The sequence below is a fragment of the Sceloporus undulatus genome, chromosome 3 (assembly GCF_019175285.1).
Source record: "Sceloporus undulatus isolate JIND9_A2432 ecotype Alabama chromosome 3, SceUnd_v1.1, whole genome shotgun sequence".
NCBI lineage: Eukaryota > Metazoa > Chordata > Lepidosauria > Squamata > Phrynosomatidae > Sceloporus > Sceloporus undulatus.
In genome coordinates this window covers 208,275,587-208,291,327 of record NC_056524.1, presented here as the reverse complement: position 1 = coordinate 208,291,327, position 15,741 = coordinate 208,275,587, and the positions used below count along the sequence as shown (strand labels likewise).

General features: G+C 39.7%; 1 protein-coding gene across 9 annotated transcripts in view; it reads right to left on the bottom strand.

Moving 5' to 3' along the window:
- Nucleotides 1-15,741, bottom strand: part of LOC121925493 (inositol 1,4,5-trisphosphate receptor interacting protein) — a 60,244-nt gene that overhangs the window by 20,707 nt on the left and 23,796 nt on the right. For 5 of the 9 annotated variants that reach the window (XM_042457709.1, XM_042457715.1, XM_042457712.1 and 2 more), the window contains exon 2: nucleotides 8,553-10,946. In XM_042457709.1, coding sequence (XP_042313643.1) covers nucleotides 9,277-10,932 — 1,656 coding nt within the window. In that variant the 5' untranslated portion in view covers nucleotides 10,933-10,946 and the 3' untranslated portion in view covers nucleotides 8,553-9,276. Of the gene's footprint in view, nucleotides 1-3,921; nucleotides 4,021-8,552; nucleotides 10,947-13,124; nucleotides 13,144-13,414; nucleotides 13,481-15,741 lie in introns of those variants that run through there. The other 4 variants (XR_006102886.1, XR_006102885.1, XM_042457714.1 and 1 more) reach the window with 3 other exon arrangements.

Sequence of the window (15,741 nt, the reverse complement as noted above, 5' to 3'; positions counted from 1 at the left end):
TGTTTCCTCTTTTGTACAACATCAAGCCGTGTTACACAGTTTGAGATGTTCAGCTTAGACTTGATTCCACTATGCCAAGTATTGCTGGCCAAAACACATTGCCTCTGAGCAAGTACAGTGTACTTTTGCCTTTTAGTGCTTTTCTTTTTTTAATCAGGAAGCTTAAAATAGGGAAGGGAAAAATCATACATTTTCCCTGACTATAGGAACATACCAAGTTGCCTATATACTTCCAGAGGGTTAACTTCGTTAGTCTTTGCAGCAAAATTTCTGAATTTTGTGACACCTTAAAAACTAGCAAGTTCTATTTGGAACCAGCATCTGATGATGCTTATGCCAAATAATAAAAAAGATGCTATAAGATCCTTGCTTCTTTTGCCTTTATATTGGCCTGTTACAGACTGCCAAAATAAAGCTGCTTCGGGTCTCTTTGGAGGTATGCTGTTTAAATGATGCATGGGTCCTAAGAGTCCGGAAGTCGCACCAAAGCCACACTCCATTCCTAAGCACTGGAGTGCAGCTTTTGGTGCAGCTTCCGGATTCTTAGAATGCATGCATCATTTAAATAACATACCTCCAAAGAGAACCGAAACAGCTTTATTTTGGCAGTCTGTAACAGGCCATTGAGTCAGATCATTGGCTGTCTAGCTTAGAACTGTCTGCAGTGATTTGCAATGGCTATCCAGCATTTCAGGAGAGTCTGTTTCCCATCCAGCAAAATACAGTATTTCACACTCAAGTCTTCCTCTTTCCACTTGAAGCAGGCTGTTTTACATCACAGGCTTCTTAATTACCATATTTTGGTCTGGCAGAGATACAGCTCTTGGGTTGTTTTTCACAGTTGAAATGGATATGACATTTGTATGTTTGCAACGTGCTCCAATTACCTACAGTTTTATGATTTGCATATAGAGCTAACATACTTGAGCATAATGCAGTTAAACTAACCAGTGGAACTAAGCTCCCAGTTCACCAATTAAGCTGATTTTGTATAAGCTGCCCTTCAAAAGGGTAGTGCACACGCCTGAAGGTTGTAGCCAGCGGAAATAGCAGTGGGCATCCATGGGATGAAGCTACTCCATTGTGTTGAAAATAAAATCTTTACAGAAAAATAATGCCTGTGCTACTGTCTTTGCTGGCTCCTCTCTCCAGTATATGGCAGCAGAATCCAGTGGAATATACACTGTTGTCGTGCGCCTTCAACTTGTTTCCAACTCATGGCAACCCTAAGGCAACCTTATCACAGGGTTTTCTTGGCAAAATTTGTCCAGATGGGATTTGCGTTTGCCTTCCTCTGAGGCTGAGATAGTGTGACAAGTTCAAGGTAATCCAGTGGGTTTCCATGGCTGAGAGGGGATTCAAACTCTGGTGTCTACAAACATAATCTAATGCTCAAACTATTACACAACACTGCCTTTCATAGAATATACTACCCTGTAACTTGCATCTTTGATTTTCCTTCTTCTCTCACAATAGGCATGGAGTGACTGTAACTGAAGGAAAAACAATATGGCATTGATTTTCTTGTCTGGATTAGTGTGAAAGTTACACAATTCTGCTTTTGCTCACAGAATGTTAGCATCCTGACTTGGGGCAGTTATACATCTGTAGCAAGAAGAATGGGCAACTAGAGAATGAGTAATGCACTTTTGAACACAATGCCTCTGCTCCTGCTGAACTACCATGAGTAACATGAAACATAAATTTCATTCAGATTACCTAAAACAATGCATGTGTTACACCCACCCAATAGTGTTCCTTCTATTTAAAAAAATCTGAATTGATGGGTAGTAAATAGTATTACTCAATTATTCTGATGAGAGGAAGCTCCAAGCATATTTTCTGTCAGACTGAAAGCTGTCATGTACTATTAATCTTATACTATCCCTTTTCATTGACAGCCAAGTGTTGTCACTTCAGCTTTAAGAACCAATTTGGGAATAATACTGATTCCTTGCAAAGCAAAATTAGCAAAACAGCAGCCTACAGTTGCACAGAGCAGTCTCCCAGTACTGGCACTTTCAAAAACTTGCAAACCTTAATCATGGGTTTAGTAAAGCCAGTTCACTAAATCATGGTGAAGATGGGAACACCTGATCTTGGAATCTAATCAGGCTCATGCCTTGCTAGTACTTGGATGGGAGCAGTGGGATCACTAGGGTGTGGTAACCTCCTCCCATACAGAATCCTTAGTAATGCTCTTTTGCACTAATGTTATTCATAAAATAATTTTTATACACCACTGAATGTAATGTTAATAGTTGTGACATAAACAACTAGCAACATTAAAATTATAACTCCAAATTACAATATATGCAAAAGCTAAATGTATTTGCATATGCATGGTGAAGATTTGGTTAAAATGTGATGTTTTTAAAGAAAAATTTAAAATAATTTAAAAATTAAAATTCAATTTTTAATAAATATTTTTAAATTTGAAATTTTAATTTTAAAAAATTCTGGGGCCTCTCCTTTCTCCTCTCACTGAGCTTTACCCCACTCCTGCCATCTCTTAAAGCATTTTAAAGGGAAGCAGATGAATGCTACAGCCTGTTTCTGCCAAAAGGTAGGTGTTTGAGGAGCAGTGGCGTCATCCCCCTTGGTTTTCACCTGGTGTGGACTGAACCCCCTGCACCCCACCCAGTAATGCCACTGGAAGAATAACAATGAATGCCAGGCGCTGTAGAGGCTATATATCCAGAGGGAATTGGCAAACCACCTTTCAATATTACACACACACACAGAGAAAGAGATTGAGAGAGGCCAGCAATAATATGAAAATTTATGATCAGGAAAGAGTTGTTACAGAATCTTAAATGTGAATGCTTGTGCCAAATAAAACTTATGATGAATCTGATGAAGTGGGCTGCAATCCACAAAAGCATATGCCTAGTCTTTTAATTGCCACAAGGCTTTGATATGGGGAACTTAGAGCAGCTGTCCAAGAATCCCAGCTCAGTCAATAAACCCGGGGGCTTTCACTGCTCCCAGTTCATCTGGCAATAATTTTCAGCTGCCAGACTCTGGGATTTCCTAAGGTTTCTATGGACTTTATCACACGGGGAAAATCAGGGGTTTAAACAAGCATTTGCTAATGACAGTCATGCGATCACGGCTATGATTTTCACATGACGTTGCGATTAGAGAGGACTTATCCTGGGAACAACCAGGAATGCTTCAGCAACAAATCATTCACAGGGAAATCCCGTGAATGATTTGTTGCTGAAGCATTCCTGATTATTCCCGGGACAAGTCCTCTCTAATCACAGTGTGTGTGAAAATCTTAGCTGCGACCGTCCGACTGTCCCTAGAAAATGCCTGTTTAAACCTCCGGTTTCCTCCTGTGTGATAAAGTTCTTAGATTCTTATAACTCAAATGCTGTGAGCCTAGGTAATGTTGGTAGAGTTGAACTTTTGATGGTCATTCCAAGCCTTTCTATAACCTACTGCAGGTCATGGGTGATGGTGAACAGATCTGATTTTTTCTGCCAGAGTAGTGTTGAAGTCAACCCATTGCACTAAGGGAAATGGGAAACTACTTAAGTAAGAGGGCGATGGATATCTTTTTATCCAAGCATGTGATAAATACAATTGTAATCACAGTCCAGAGTTTTGCTACTGTTATGCCCCAGCAGAGTTCTGACCTAAATCATTTGCACAAGACTGTGGTTGGTGAACTCAAAATAAACCCCGCAAGCCTGAAATCTGCCACCTCTAGACCATACTAGATGGACCAACAGTCAGACTTGGGAAAAGGCTACTCTTCATACAGCTTCTATATGTACAAGTTCTTATGTATATGCTTATGGTATATAATATAAGTGGGAGAAGGAGCAAGGAAGACATAAACTCATACTGCTGTGAGAGCAATGCTGGAAATAGCAGATACATTTCAAGGGAGATTTACTAGTATAACCACACCTCCAATCCGTTGAAACTTCCTCAAGGGTAAACAGCCTTGGTTGGCACCAACTTTCTTGTATTCCTGTTCAGACATGTTGCATTAGCTCCTGCTTCAGCCTGTATTTTGGGAGAAATGTCAGTGGGTAAGACTGCCAAGGACTGGTACTATCCTGGGTAAACAACTCTACTATTCAGAATTGTGTGTGTATGTGCCTTCAAGTCCTTTCTGAATTATACTAACACGAAAATATCATTGGGTTTTCTTGGAAAGATTTGTTCTGAGGGTCTTCCCCCCTTTGTTTTCCTATGAGGCTCAGATAATGTGAATTGCTCGAGATCACTCAGTCGGTTTCCACGGCCAATCAGGGATTTGAATCTTGGTCTCCAGAGTCATAGTCAATGCTAAAATCATTACACCACATTGTATAGAAAGAAGAAAATTAGGTAGTTTTCTCATTATTATAAAGTGCTTTGGTGTTGTACTCCTGCATGGCAAGTGGTAAGACTACATGGCCTTTGTGGTCCCTTTCAACTCGATGATCCAAAGAATTATGCTGGGGTTTAAAAACTTACAAGCTTGGGAACCTAAAAACTTTCCTTATACTACTGGTCCATCTAGCACAGTCTTGTCTGAACTGACTAGCCAATCGCTCTCCACAATTTCAGAGCTTTTCTTTATCTCCTGTCTGCAGATGCCAAAGATTGAAAATAGGACCATTTCATTGCAAAACATATTCCCTGTTGCTCAGCTATGGCTTTTCTCTAGGGTTATATGCTTCTAGAAGTAATCCTTGTCAGAAACAGTATTTACAGTCAGTCAAACGGACAGAAAAAAGCTTAATTGGTTTTCCTTCTGCAAGGGGATTTTGTAGCACCTTTGAGACCAACTGTGTGTAGCATAGTCTCAAAGGTGCTACAAATTCTCTTTGCATATTTGTATTCCAGACTAACAGTGCTAAATCTGAATTTGGGAAACTGCAACCTTGATATGTTTCAGAATGTTTTTAAAACTAATCACCACAGAATCAATTAATAATGGTGCCATTATTAGTTCAAGGCAGTGAAATTAAGTGACCTGGATAGTACAGGGATAGAAAAATGTACAATTACATGTTGCAAGCTTTCGAAGTCACACTGGCTTTTTCATCAGGCAAACAGGAGAAAGAAATGGAAGATGTTAGTCATAGGCCTGCATTTTCTGTTTCTGGTCTTAGTTCAGATGGTAGGGAGGGCTACCATGTAGGCTGGCCATGTAGTCACTGGTAGATTTTCAAATTCAAGGAAATTTAATGTTTACTTGCAATTCAAAGATGTTTCAGATTAGATTAATCAAATCACTCCCCATACCCTCCAAACTTGCCAGGCACAAGAAAGGCAATAAAAGCAGCACTTGAAAATCTGGTTCTCCATTTAATAAGACATCCTTGAAAGCATCAACCTTTCCCTATCCAGTGTGAAATTATAGGTCACTTTGCAGGAACAGAGCTGTGAGTTCCTCAGGCTATCTCTATATTGTTAGGGCTGGAGATGAATAAAGCTGCAGGATTGCTCAAGGCATTTTGTAGGAAGAAGAGTTTGTTTGCTGAACTGCACATTTTTTTTTTGTTTTCCCATGAATTCTGCCTAGTCTCTTATCCATGAACAGATGCATAAGACCCTATTGTTAATATCTCACTGTATGCTGAAATTAAATTTTAGGGAGTGTTCTAAAATCTTGTTTACTACTGAAACTGCAGTTTAATAAAGCCTTTCGGGGTTCATGACAATGCCCTAGGTAGACATAACAACCCTCGTGAAACTGGTGTTTGAAAACCCAGAACTTCAAAAGTTTTATACCATAAACATTTAGATTTGTTTCTCCTCTGAGAGATTTTGTTTCAGGACTGCAACAAAACTAGAAATAGTGCTGACTGGGAAAGAAGATAGGTATTTTCCACTTCAACCATGTAATTACTTAAAATAAAATAACTGAAGTCGCAATGGGTTGTTTAATAGGCCTATTAACTGGAGCCAGTATTTTACAAGAAGTCAATTATATAGCACATTGACAAGAATGGAAGATACATTAAATTTTTAATGTGCAAAAGTTGCCTACAAAAAGAATGCTACAAGGAGAAAGGTATTCCAGTGAGGTGTCTGACACCTTTTTTTTATAGTATCTTTGGACTTCCAGTCATTTTTGTAAAACCAATTTTCCAGAGCCTTAGTCTTTAAAGCAGGCAGGGAAATAAGGTTTTTAACTGTTTCTTCCATCTTCTCCTTAAGGTTCTTACATTATAAAAACTGTTTTCTTCAATCATAGATTTATGTCTTCAATGTGAGCCAAAAGGAGCACGTTACATCTGATCTGACAAGATTTCACCATTTCTTTCTGTTGGAGATCAGGCTTGTTCAACTTTCTCTCTCCCTAAGGCATGTCAGATAACAAGCAGGCATACTTTTTTTTTGACAGAGGGTGAAAGAATACTTTTATTGAATACACATACACACACACACACACAGGGCAAGAAGTATGTGAGCAAACTATTCCCAGTGAAATATGTAACTAGCCAACTACCAGATGGAGGTAGGATTGGTACTTTTTTCCCCTTTGAAATTCTATACTTACTCTTCTTTTATGAAATACCTTTTTATAAATACATTTATTTTGAATTGATTAGCTTCCTTGAAATTTTTTATTAAATGTAGAATTGTAAGAACTCTACTTGATCACACCAAAGGCCTATAAAAAATTAGCACTCTGTTGTTATAGTGGCCCAGAAGTTGCTGTCAGAATATCCACAAGGAGGACATGAGAGCAACGTTATCTTTTGGCTCATCTTCCCAAGCAACTGTATTTAGAGGTATATTGCTTTCACTACTGAAAGTAATGTATAACCAATAGGACTTGTAGTTACTGATAGCTTTCTCCACCACGAATTTGTCCGTCTCTTCATTTGAAGCCATCCAAGATGCCAGCCATCACTACATATTGTGGTCGTAAATTCTATAATTGAAGTATGGTGTGGTTGTGACTTCCTTGAGGTACAATCCTGCATCTGCCAACATTGAGCTTCACCAGATGACTGGGTTCCATTAGATGAGGAAGAAAGTTTTCCTTATCCATTTTCTAAATACTGTGTACAGCTTTGTACAGCATCACACCTTTGCTTGCCTTTCTTCTAAGCTAAACAGCGCCAAATGTTGTAACCATCTGACCACATTTTGCCATCTTAAATATCTTGGCAGAAATTTTCCTGGCATAACCATATGTGTCAGTGCTAGCAGGAGGAAGAAAATAAACCCATGGGCACAGGGACTATGAAGGCAGGCAGACATTGGAGAAATGAACTGCAGACATTTTATCTTCCCTTGCTTCTGCCTTGTAAGCTTGAAAAAAGTGCAAATGATCCATTGTGTGTCATTGAGACTCTGTTCTTCAGCTGCCATTTTCTGCATCTTCCCAACATCTACAGCTCTTACAGCAAAGGAAGCTTTATCATGCAGGTAAGAAATTCTACCTGTGATTATGCCTGCTTTTAATATCCATGCTATCATTTCTTTAGCTATCAGGCTTTTAGTTGTGTCTTGAAGGCATGTGCATCTGTGTGCACACATACCAAGTTGGAGTATACCAGAACAAAAAACAAACCAGTCATTGTGGTACAAAACATACCCTGGTGGCACAAGTAGCACTTCCAGTCCAAACACAAAGCAAATGTTCTAAGAAACCGCAGTAAATCCGTAGGAGAAAGGATTTCTGAGTGAATTGCACTAGATCAGCAAGGTTTCTGACTACCCAGTGGTTTAGTAGATAAAACAATAACCAAAAAATCTACTCCTTGCATCCTAAATTATACTGTGGAAATTAAGAAACTTTGGGGTAATCTTGTGTGGATTTTTGGGTGGAAGGACCATGACCTCTGTTCAGTCCTTGTACTGAAAAACAATCTTGACTCTGCATTTTTAAAATACGCATCTTTTGGTCAGGCTCCAGTTTGTGAATCTTGAGGCTGTATTAAAAACAAAACAGATCCCACACATCTGAATGATTGCAATCAGGAAAGCAACACAGTTTACATAAAGCAGTTTTTAAAAAGCGTACAAGTCTTCATTTCCAGCTGATACTTTTTCTAGATGTAATCCTGACAAGAGTTGAGAACTGCATCAGATAAAAATCTTCTTTAAAAAAAAGAAGAAGCAGCAGCAACTTCACCTTAATGGCATCTCTTTAAAACTCTCAACTGCTTTGCCTCTCCTTGTCCAATATTATTTCAAATATTCAAATTTCCCCAGGCAACCTGTAAATTAGTCTCTTTAGAATCTGGTGCTTCTAATAGCCTGAATTTAAAACATACTGTCTTTCACAGATCTGTTGAGAGCATTAGTTTACTGTTGGGGGTGCTGGTTCCAGTCTGTGACACTTATATATAAAAACAAAACAAACCTTGCACCAGTGTAATGAATGGTTTGAACTAGTTGTTTTTATATACACACATATACCCCTCAGGGAAATACTCTGCCAGTCAGGTCCACTGCCAAGGATTAATTTTGCCTGTGCCCAGTTTTTTAAAAGAAGCGTAACAAACTAAAGGTAGATAGAAAGAAATCGGATACAGTATTGTGATCATGTTTCAGTCTTGAAAAAAGAAAACACATGTTGAAGAGACTGCATAATATTTTTTTTATCACTGGATGTCCTTAGGAATTATTCCTACAGATTCCTAGACTTGAATATATTTCACTGAAGACAGAAATTTTAAATCCACACAATGCTTTTTTAATGTGAATGGGTAAAGGCCATTTAAGCTGCACTCCAATACCCACTTACCTGGGATTAAGCGCTACTGAAATAAAAGGAGACATATTTCTGAGTAGACATGTACAGGTAAGTCAAGTGTAAGACTTCTACTGAACTAGCATTTTTTGCAATCAATTTTTTTTACAATAGCTTTGAGTGTAATTAAAAAGCTTTCCACAATGGATTTTGGATCAATTTACAAAGTGCAGGGGTCAATATCTTCTTTTGCCAATCTTCAAACTGCTTTTCCTATACAGTACAAGCTGTTGGCCCTTTTATATGAGGTTCTTTATTGCAGAAATGTCAAGCTTTGCACCTTAAATAAAAAAATTAAAACAGACTCCTCAAATTATAAACTTTAATGCAGATATAGGAATAAATTAGATTCCTCTTTCTTACTTTTATTATTTACAAAAGAATTATCTACACTGGATAGAAACATTAAAAGCTGCATAAATATCAGCCAACAACATTGGGAAGAAAATGAGAAAAGTGTCTCCTTTCTATCAAATCTTTGGTGCCATTTGCAAACCCCAAAGCATTCAATTAAATTTCTCCCTGTGGGGTATCTGACCCTACAGTAGTTTTAACAGCTATAGCTGCAGAAGTTCCTTATTTAGTGGGATTCCTCGTCCATTGGGAACATGCTTGGTATACTCATTTATTAAAGCTGCTGTGTTCTTTAGCATCTCTTGAAACATGTCCATTGTTTTTCTGTAAGCACTTCGCTGCAGGACAAAGGGACGGAAGAGGTTCAGAGGCTCCGCTCTTTGGAGCTCCACAGGGATGCCCAACTCCTCCGGCAGTTTCTTGTTTCCAATGAAAAAGTGGTAAAGCCTCTTTTCTTGCAGGCTTTTCTCCAAAAATTTGAACATGTCTTGAAGCCTGGCCTCCAAGAATCCAGAGGCCCAATCTGAACTGGGATGGGTCTCCAGCATATGTAGCATCACCGTTTTCAAGTGATAGTTTGTAAGGCTACTTGGTCCTGTTAGACTGCACTGTTTCCCATGAAGGAAGGAGAGAATCTGGAGACAGCTAAGGTGGCAGGAGTTGGCAGGTAGAGTTTTAGAAACAAACTGAATGTATCTCTTCTCACATACTGAAAATGTAAGAAACCATTGAATGCTACAAGTGGGTTCCTCTGATACACCATTATTTGGGAAATGGGAAATGAAATAGACATCAGAATCAGCATATTGTACCACAGGGGTAAGGTTGAAGGCAATTATTTTTCCAGACCTAAACTTGATTTTTAGGGCACCAGGTACATCTAGGTGGTTAAAAGTGAGGTTGAACTCATACTTATGTGAAATTTTATTCCATGCCTTGGTAAGTGCAACTTGGATCCATGTCATGACCTGGTTAGAATCAAGGTATCGTGTATCTTTGTAGCAAAGGAGGTCCTCCATATAATTGTTCTGTCTCAGTGGGTTCATTTTGCTATGAAGAAGGCACAATAAATCTTCCCCCAGCTTTGTCTTGTCACATATACAGCCCGTTGAATTTTCATCTGCCCAGATGATCTTTATCATACCACAACCTTGTTTGTCAAGTGGAACAGATTCTCCTGAACACCAGGTCTCAAACTGGAAAGAATATGGTGCAGGAGGAGTAAAAGGGACAATGAAGTCACATGTTAAAGGCTTGTGAACTCTCCAGTTTTCATACATGCTCCCAATTCCTATGGACTCCTCCACTTCCATGTCAGCGTCCCGGTTACACACACTTCTCAAAGCTTCTAAAAGATCATCTGCAAAGCCTTCCACAAGCTCTCGGTTTCTGGCAATGTCATTGGTTACAGTCTGGAGGCATCTCTCATAGAAATTGGCCAAGATGACCTTGTCTGGCAAGATGACTCCATTGAATGCTTTCCCCAGAATATTAATTTCATCTTCTTCATTGGCATAATCTGGCCAGTTTCCTTCCTGGTAATCTTGCCTCCAGAACTCAATCAGAAGAAAAACCACCATGGACAAAGCGGTCCAGAAATTCCAAGAGAGGGGATCATGGTTGTATTGCTTTTCTGACCCAGTAGCTTGTTCTGAAGACTTTGTTAAAGCTTCCTGCACTGCCATCTCCTGCTCCAGTTTAAGATGCTCTGTCCTCAGGTTCTCCTCTCGCTCTTTCATCTTCTGGATTATTTCATCTGTATTTTCAAGGACGGTAACATTCTCTTTTGGGAAGAGCAATGGATGGTTGACAATAGCTGTGATAACCACCAGACACACCCGGAAGATTCCTGCTGACATGGCAAAGATCTTTCCTGTGAGAAAGAAGTAGAGAAACACAGTCAGTTTTGTTTATATCTGCACAGAGACACATGAAGGCGAAGGATATTCTTGGCATGTCAGAAGAAATATTTTTTTAATTCTAGAAACGCCTATGAACTTTCAGATACAGGAAACAGTTATCTTTTCCTAAGAAGGTATTGTTTAAGGATCAGTATATTCCAAGGCTATCTTTTCCAATAGTAGGTTACTGCAAACTGAAAGATAATTGATTTCTCAGCAATAGATTTGCCTGAACAGCTCTTCCAGGATCACTGAAACCTGCAACCATTTTTTCTTCTTCTTTGCTCTTTGTCCTCCATACCTGCATGTGTTTGATTTCTAAATATAGCTAATTTAATATGCTTTACAAAGAAAATTAATCTTATTTAGTTTCTTTGCTAGATCCTACATGTGTTGTGTTGAGGGAGACTGAGGCTGGTTATTGTTCAGCTTCTGCCTTGCAAATTTGTTTATTCTGCTTGAGAAAGCCAGAACTATTATTTACACTTCAAAAAGGAAATAAGCTTAAATGGATGTACAGTGGGCCTGCAACATTCGCTGCTGTTAGAGGCACAGGACCCAAGTGAAAGTGGAAAAACTTCAGTTAAAAAACAACACTTCTCTTTTCCCCAAGAGACCACTTCTCTAGGAATCTCTAGGTCCTCCAGCAGAACTCTGTAGTCAGCATCTGCCAAAATCTGACCACAGAACCATGCTGAATGACCTACAAATGCCCAGAGAAGTGTTTTCCCTAGCAATCTATCAGTGCAACTCTATGGTGAATTTACAATATAATTTTTCTGAAGGACCTAGGTATTCTTAGAGAGAACATATTAACCAAATCCAAAAATAATCAAAACTGCAAAAGTCAAAACCGCAAATGTGGAGGGCCAACGGTAAAGTTTGGATACCTTCTAGCTATAAATTCTGCAGGTTGATTATCTAGTAGATGGAAACCTTCTAGAGCTACTAATCAGTGTATGTGAGAAAGAGACAGAGAGAGCAAAAGAAGGAGGAGGAAGCAACTGGTAAATATCCAGTCACGAGGAGGAGATGACATACTGTGAAACCCCAGTAAAATTCCATGAGTGAGGTACAGCAATAAATGACTCATTTGGAAGCACCTCCACTGCCATTACAGGCTGTTCACATTCCAAAAAATGACTGAGCCTAAAACTTTTCCTAAAGAGAAGAAACTGCAGCTGTGGGAGGCAGAAACAATATAAAAAGGACATCACACACACACACACACACACACACACACACACACAGAGTGAAGTAAAGGATGAAAGGGACTCAAGAAAGGCATATAAAGATTTTTTTACTGTTGGCACCAAATTTGATAAAATAGCATTTCTGTAAAAATAAATAAATGAATGAATAAACAAGATGAATACGAGCCTATCTATTTATAGCCCTGACAGCTCAAAGTAAAGTAAGGAACTGGAAAAGCCACCTCTGAGGATTCCTTGCAAAGTAAAACGAGTGCTGTGTGCACCAGGGTGACCAATACTGAATGTGTAAATCCACTCTTTCGTGTGTATGCGATTCAAGTCACTTGTTGACTTACAGCAGGGGTAGGCAGCCTTTTTGAGCCGGGGGCCGGGTTGCTGTCCCTCAGACAGCTGGGGGGCCGAAGCCAATAAATAAATAATTTATTTTTTTAAAAAAAAAATTAAATAAATAAATAAACCGGGACAAATGTAGGACAACATTTTCAAATGGTGGACACTTTTTTTTTAAAAAAGTGGAAGACACGCAAAAAAATTGCTGATGTTTGTAATGTTTGCATATTGTCTTTTTGTTGTATTTTAATAATAATAATAATAAAGATAATTAAAAAATTGCTGATTTTTTAAAAAAAATGTTAATATAAATGCATGTTTCTGAGGCGTCTATAGATAATTGCCCCCCTTGCCCCTGCGTGCAAGAGACCAAAGGCCCTGGCGGCAATCGGCAGCAGGACTGGGCTGGGGCCGGTCCCAAGGCCTCGCCGGGCCGCATCCGGCCGGCGGGCTGCAGGTTGCCTACCCCTGACTTACAGTGACTCCATGGATCTTGTAGGTTTTCTTAGGCAAGGAATCCTCAGAGGTGGCTTTGCCAGTTCCTTCTGCTGAAATACAGTCTACAACATCTGATATTTGTTGGTGGTCTCCCATACAAGCACTAACCAGAGCTGACCCTACTACGCTTCCAAGATCATATGGAATCTGATTCCTTTAGGGTATTTAGGCTGGCTATACAAGCATAAGAACTTTACACAAGCACAGTGTACTCCAATTAAATCACATAATGAAGAGGCCTACTAAGTGACTGGGTAGCGTAGAGCACATATACACAAGGAAAACACATTCAAGACTTATTGGGGAGAAAAATACAGCACACCCACTGAACATCCTTCTGCCCCAACTAGATAAAAGCTGATGTCCTGTTTACTGGTAATTTTTTTAAAGGACTTTACTGGTGAAAAGACAGCAGGGAGGCTGTCATTGCACTTCCCTTAGTAGGGAATCCATAGCCTAGCAGCAGCCACAGACAAAGCTCTCTCCCATGTCCACACCAAAGGAAGCTGTGATGGAGGTGGGACTTGGAGAAAGCCCTCTCCCAAAGGTTGTAAGACTCAGGCAGGTTCATATGAGGAGATACAGAGGAGTTTATCGCACAGGCCCCTGACACGGTCAGAGAACGGTCCAAAAGGGGCCAGGAAAGGAATAGAATAAGTGGGGGATGCATTTTACTGCACACAGAAGTCCCTCACTCATTCCATTCCCTTCCATCCCCAATCCTTCCCCAGAGGACTGCGATTTTTGAGAACTGTTCTGAAACAGTTCTCAAAAATCACCCCCTCTGGAACGGATGGGGAACGGAATAGAATAAGTGAGGGGTTCTGTGTGCAGTAAAATGTGCCCCCCATTTGTTCCAGGCCCCTTCCGTTCCGTTCTCCTTCCGTGCTTCCTTCCGTGGTGCGATAAACTCCAGGCTTTCAGATAGTCTGGACCTAAGCCTGCCTTACCAGAGGTCCAGTGGTGCAAATTCACATCGCAATAGTTTGTACTCCATGGGAAAGTGATCCTTTTAAAACAATACTACTTCTCCAGATGGGAAACTAAACATCATGCTCAGTTACTGTAAAAGTGAAATCACAATCATTCCATGATGCAAACTCAAAGAAGTGTACTAGAATTTTTATAAAGTTCCACTGCTACAAAATGCATGACAACTCAGGAACTATCAAATGGAAAACTATCTCCAACCTGTCTGTTATGCTTCAGACGTCTACTGAGAACATCCATGTGATGTCACACTGCTCTTTCTTCTCTGAAAACCTGTCAAAATCAGCCCATCACCCATGAGCGAAGGCCCTGCAGAAGCTAGAGAAACTTGCCTTTGCACTTCCAAATTGGCAACAAAACCAGATGTACTAGTTACAGCACTCCTGAGCTGTGCGCCTATTGATGAATCACAAAACTAAAGAGACCTCATGTGCTAAACAGTATTTAACAGAATACTACAAATAAAATAGACCAGGGCTTCTGTCCAAAGGACCACATAATCTGTGTTTTGACAGTAGAGAAGAAAATGGCAATTAAGTGGAGGCAACAGGAAATCTGCATGCTCAAATGCAGTTATGTGTATTTAAGCTTTAGTATGGTGTTTTGGGAAAGGAATTAGGGAAAAGGAATGATACAAAAGGTTTCTTGGATGTGCAAGGGTAAGAGGCTAATGAAACATCATACAGATGTCCTTAGAAGGGGACCTGAAGCACAGAAGAGAGCCAGAGAGAATGGGTGGTTGTTTGAAACTGAAGAAAACATTTGGGTGGCAGAGTAGGAAGGAGTGAAGTTCACATGATAAGAACATATCTACAATTAATGACAGAAAAAGGGTGTATCCACACTGCAGAAATAAGCAGTTTGGCACCATTTTAACTGCCATTACTGTATCCTACAGAAACTGGGGATTTGTGGTTTGGTGAGGCAGGCACCAGAGTGCTCTGACAGACCAGGCTGAATATCTCACAAAGCTACAGATCCCAGGATTCCACCGGATGGAGCCATGGCACTTAAAGTGGTGTCAAATTACTTTATTTCTCCACTGTGGATGCACCCAAGAATGAAGGCAGCTAGCAAAAAGGCTTTAAAAACAAAAAATGACTTTTGTGTGAAATGTAGAATGGAGTGGGAAGCCAGTATATGGATCTGAATAAGGGTTTTGCATGCACTGAATAATCAGAGAAGTGAATCATTATCGAATAAAGGAACACCTCTCCCTGTATAATCTGCCCCGCACTCTCAGAACTTCCGGGGAAAATCTGTTGGAAGTACATCCAACCAAACTGGTTTCAACTTCTCAAAGAACCTTTACTTCAGGGGCTCCTAAACTATGGAACAACCTCCTGGAAGAGATCCGTCTTATCACCTCCTTGGAGGGTTTCAAGAGGGCAGTTAAGACAGATCTCTTCCGGCAAGCCTATCCACCCAATCTTCTGTAAAGACATCATTCACTCTTCTATTCAGGATCAGAATATTATATCTTATAACTGTTTGACTGTACTGTTTTAATGCTTGAAAATTATATGTTTTATTCTTGTATCTTATTGTTATTGTTGGGTTGTAATCCCGCCTCAATCCACCTGGGAGAGGCGGGAAAATATAAATTTTATTATTATTTATTATTATTAAATACAGTATAACAATTTCAATGTTCGTGCGGAATGACAGTCCAAAACTTTTGAAGGGTTGGACAGGTAGTCAATTACATTGGAACCAAGGCCAACTAAAGACTATG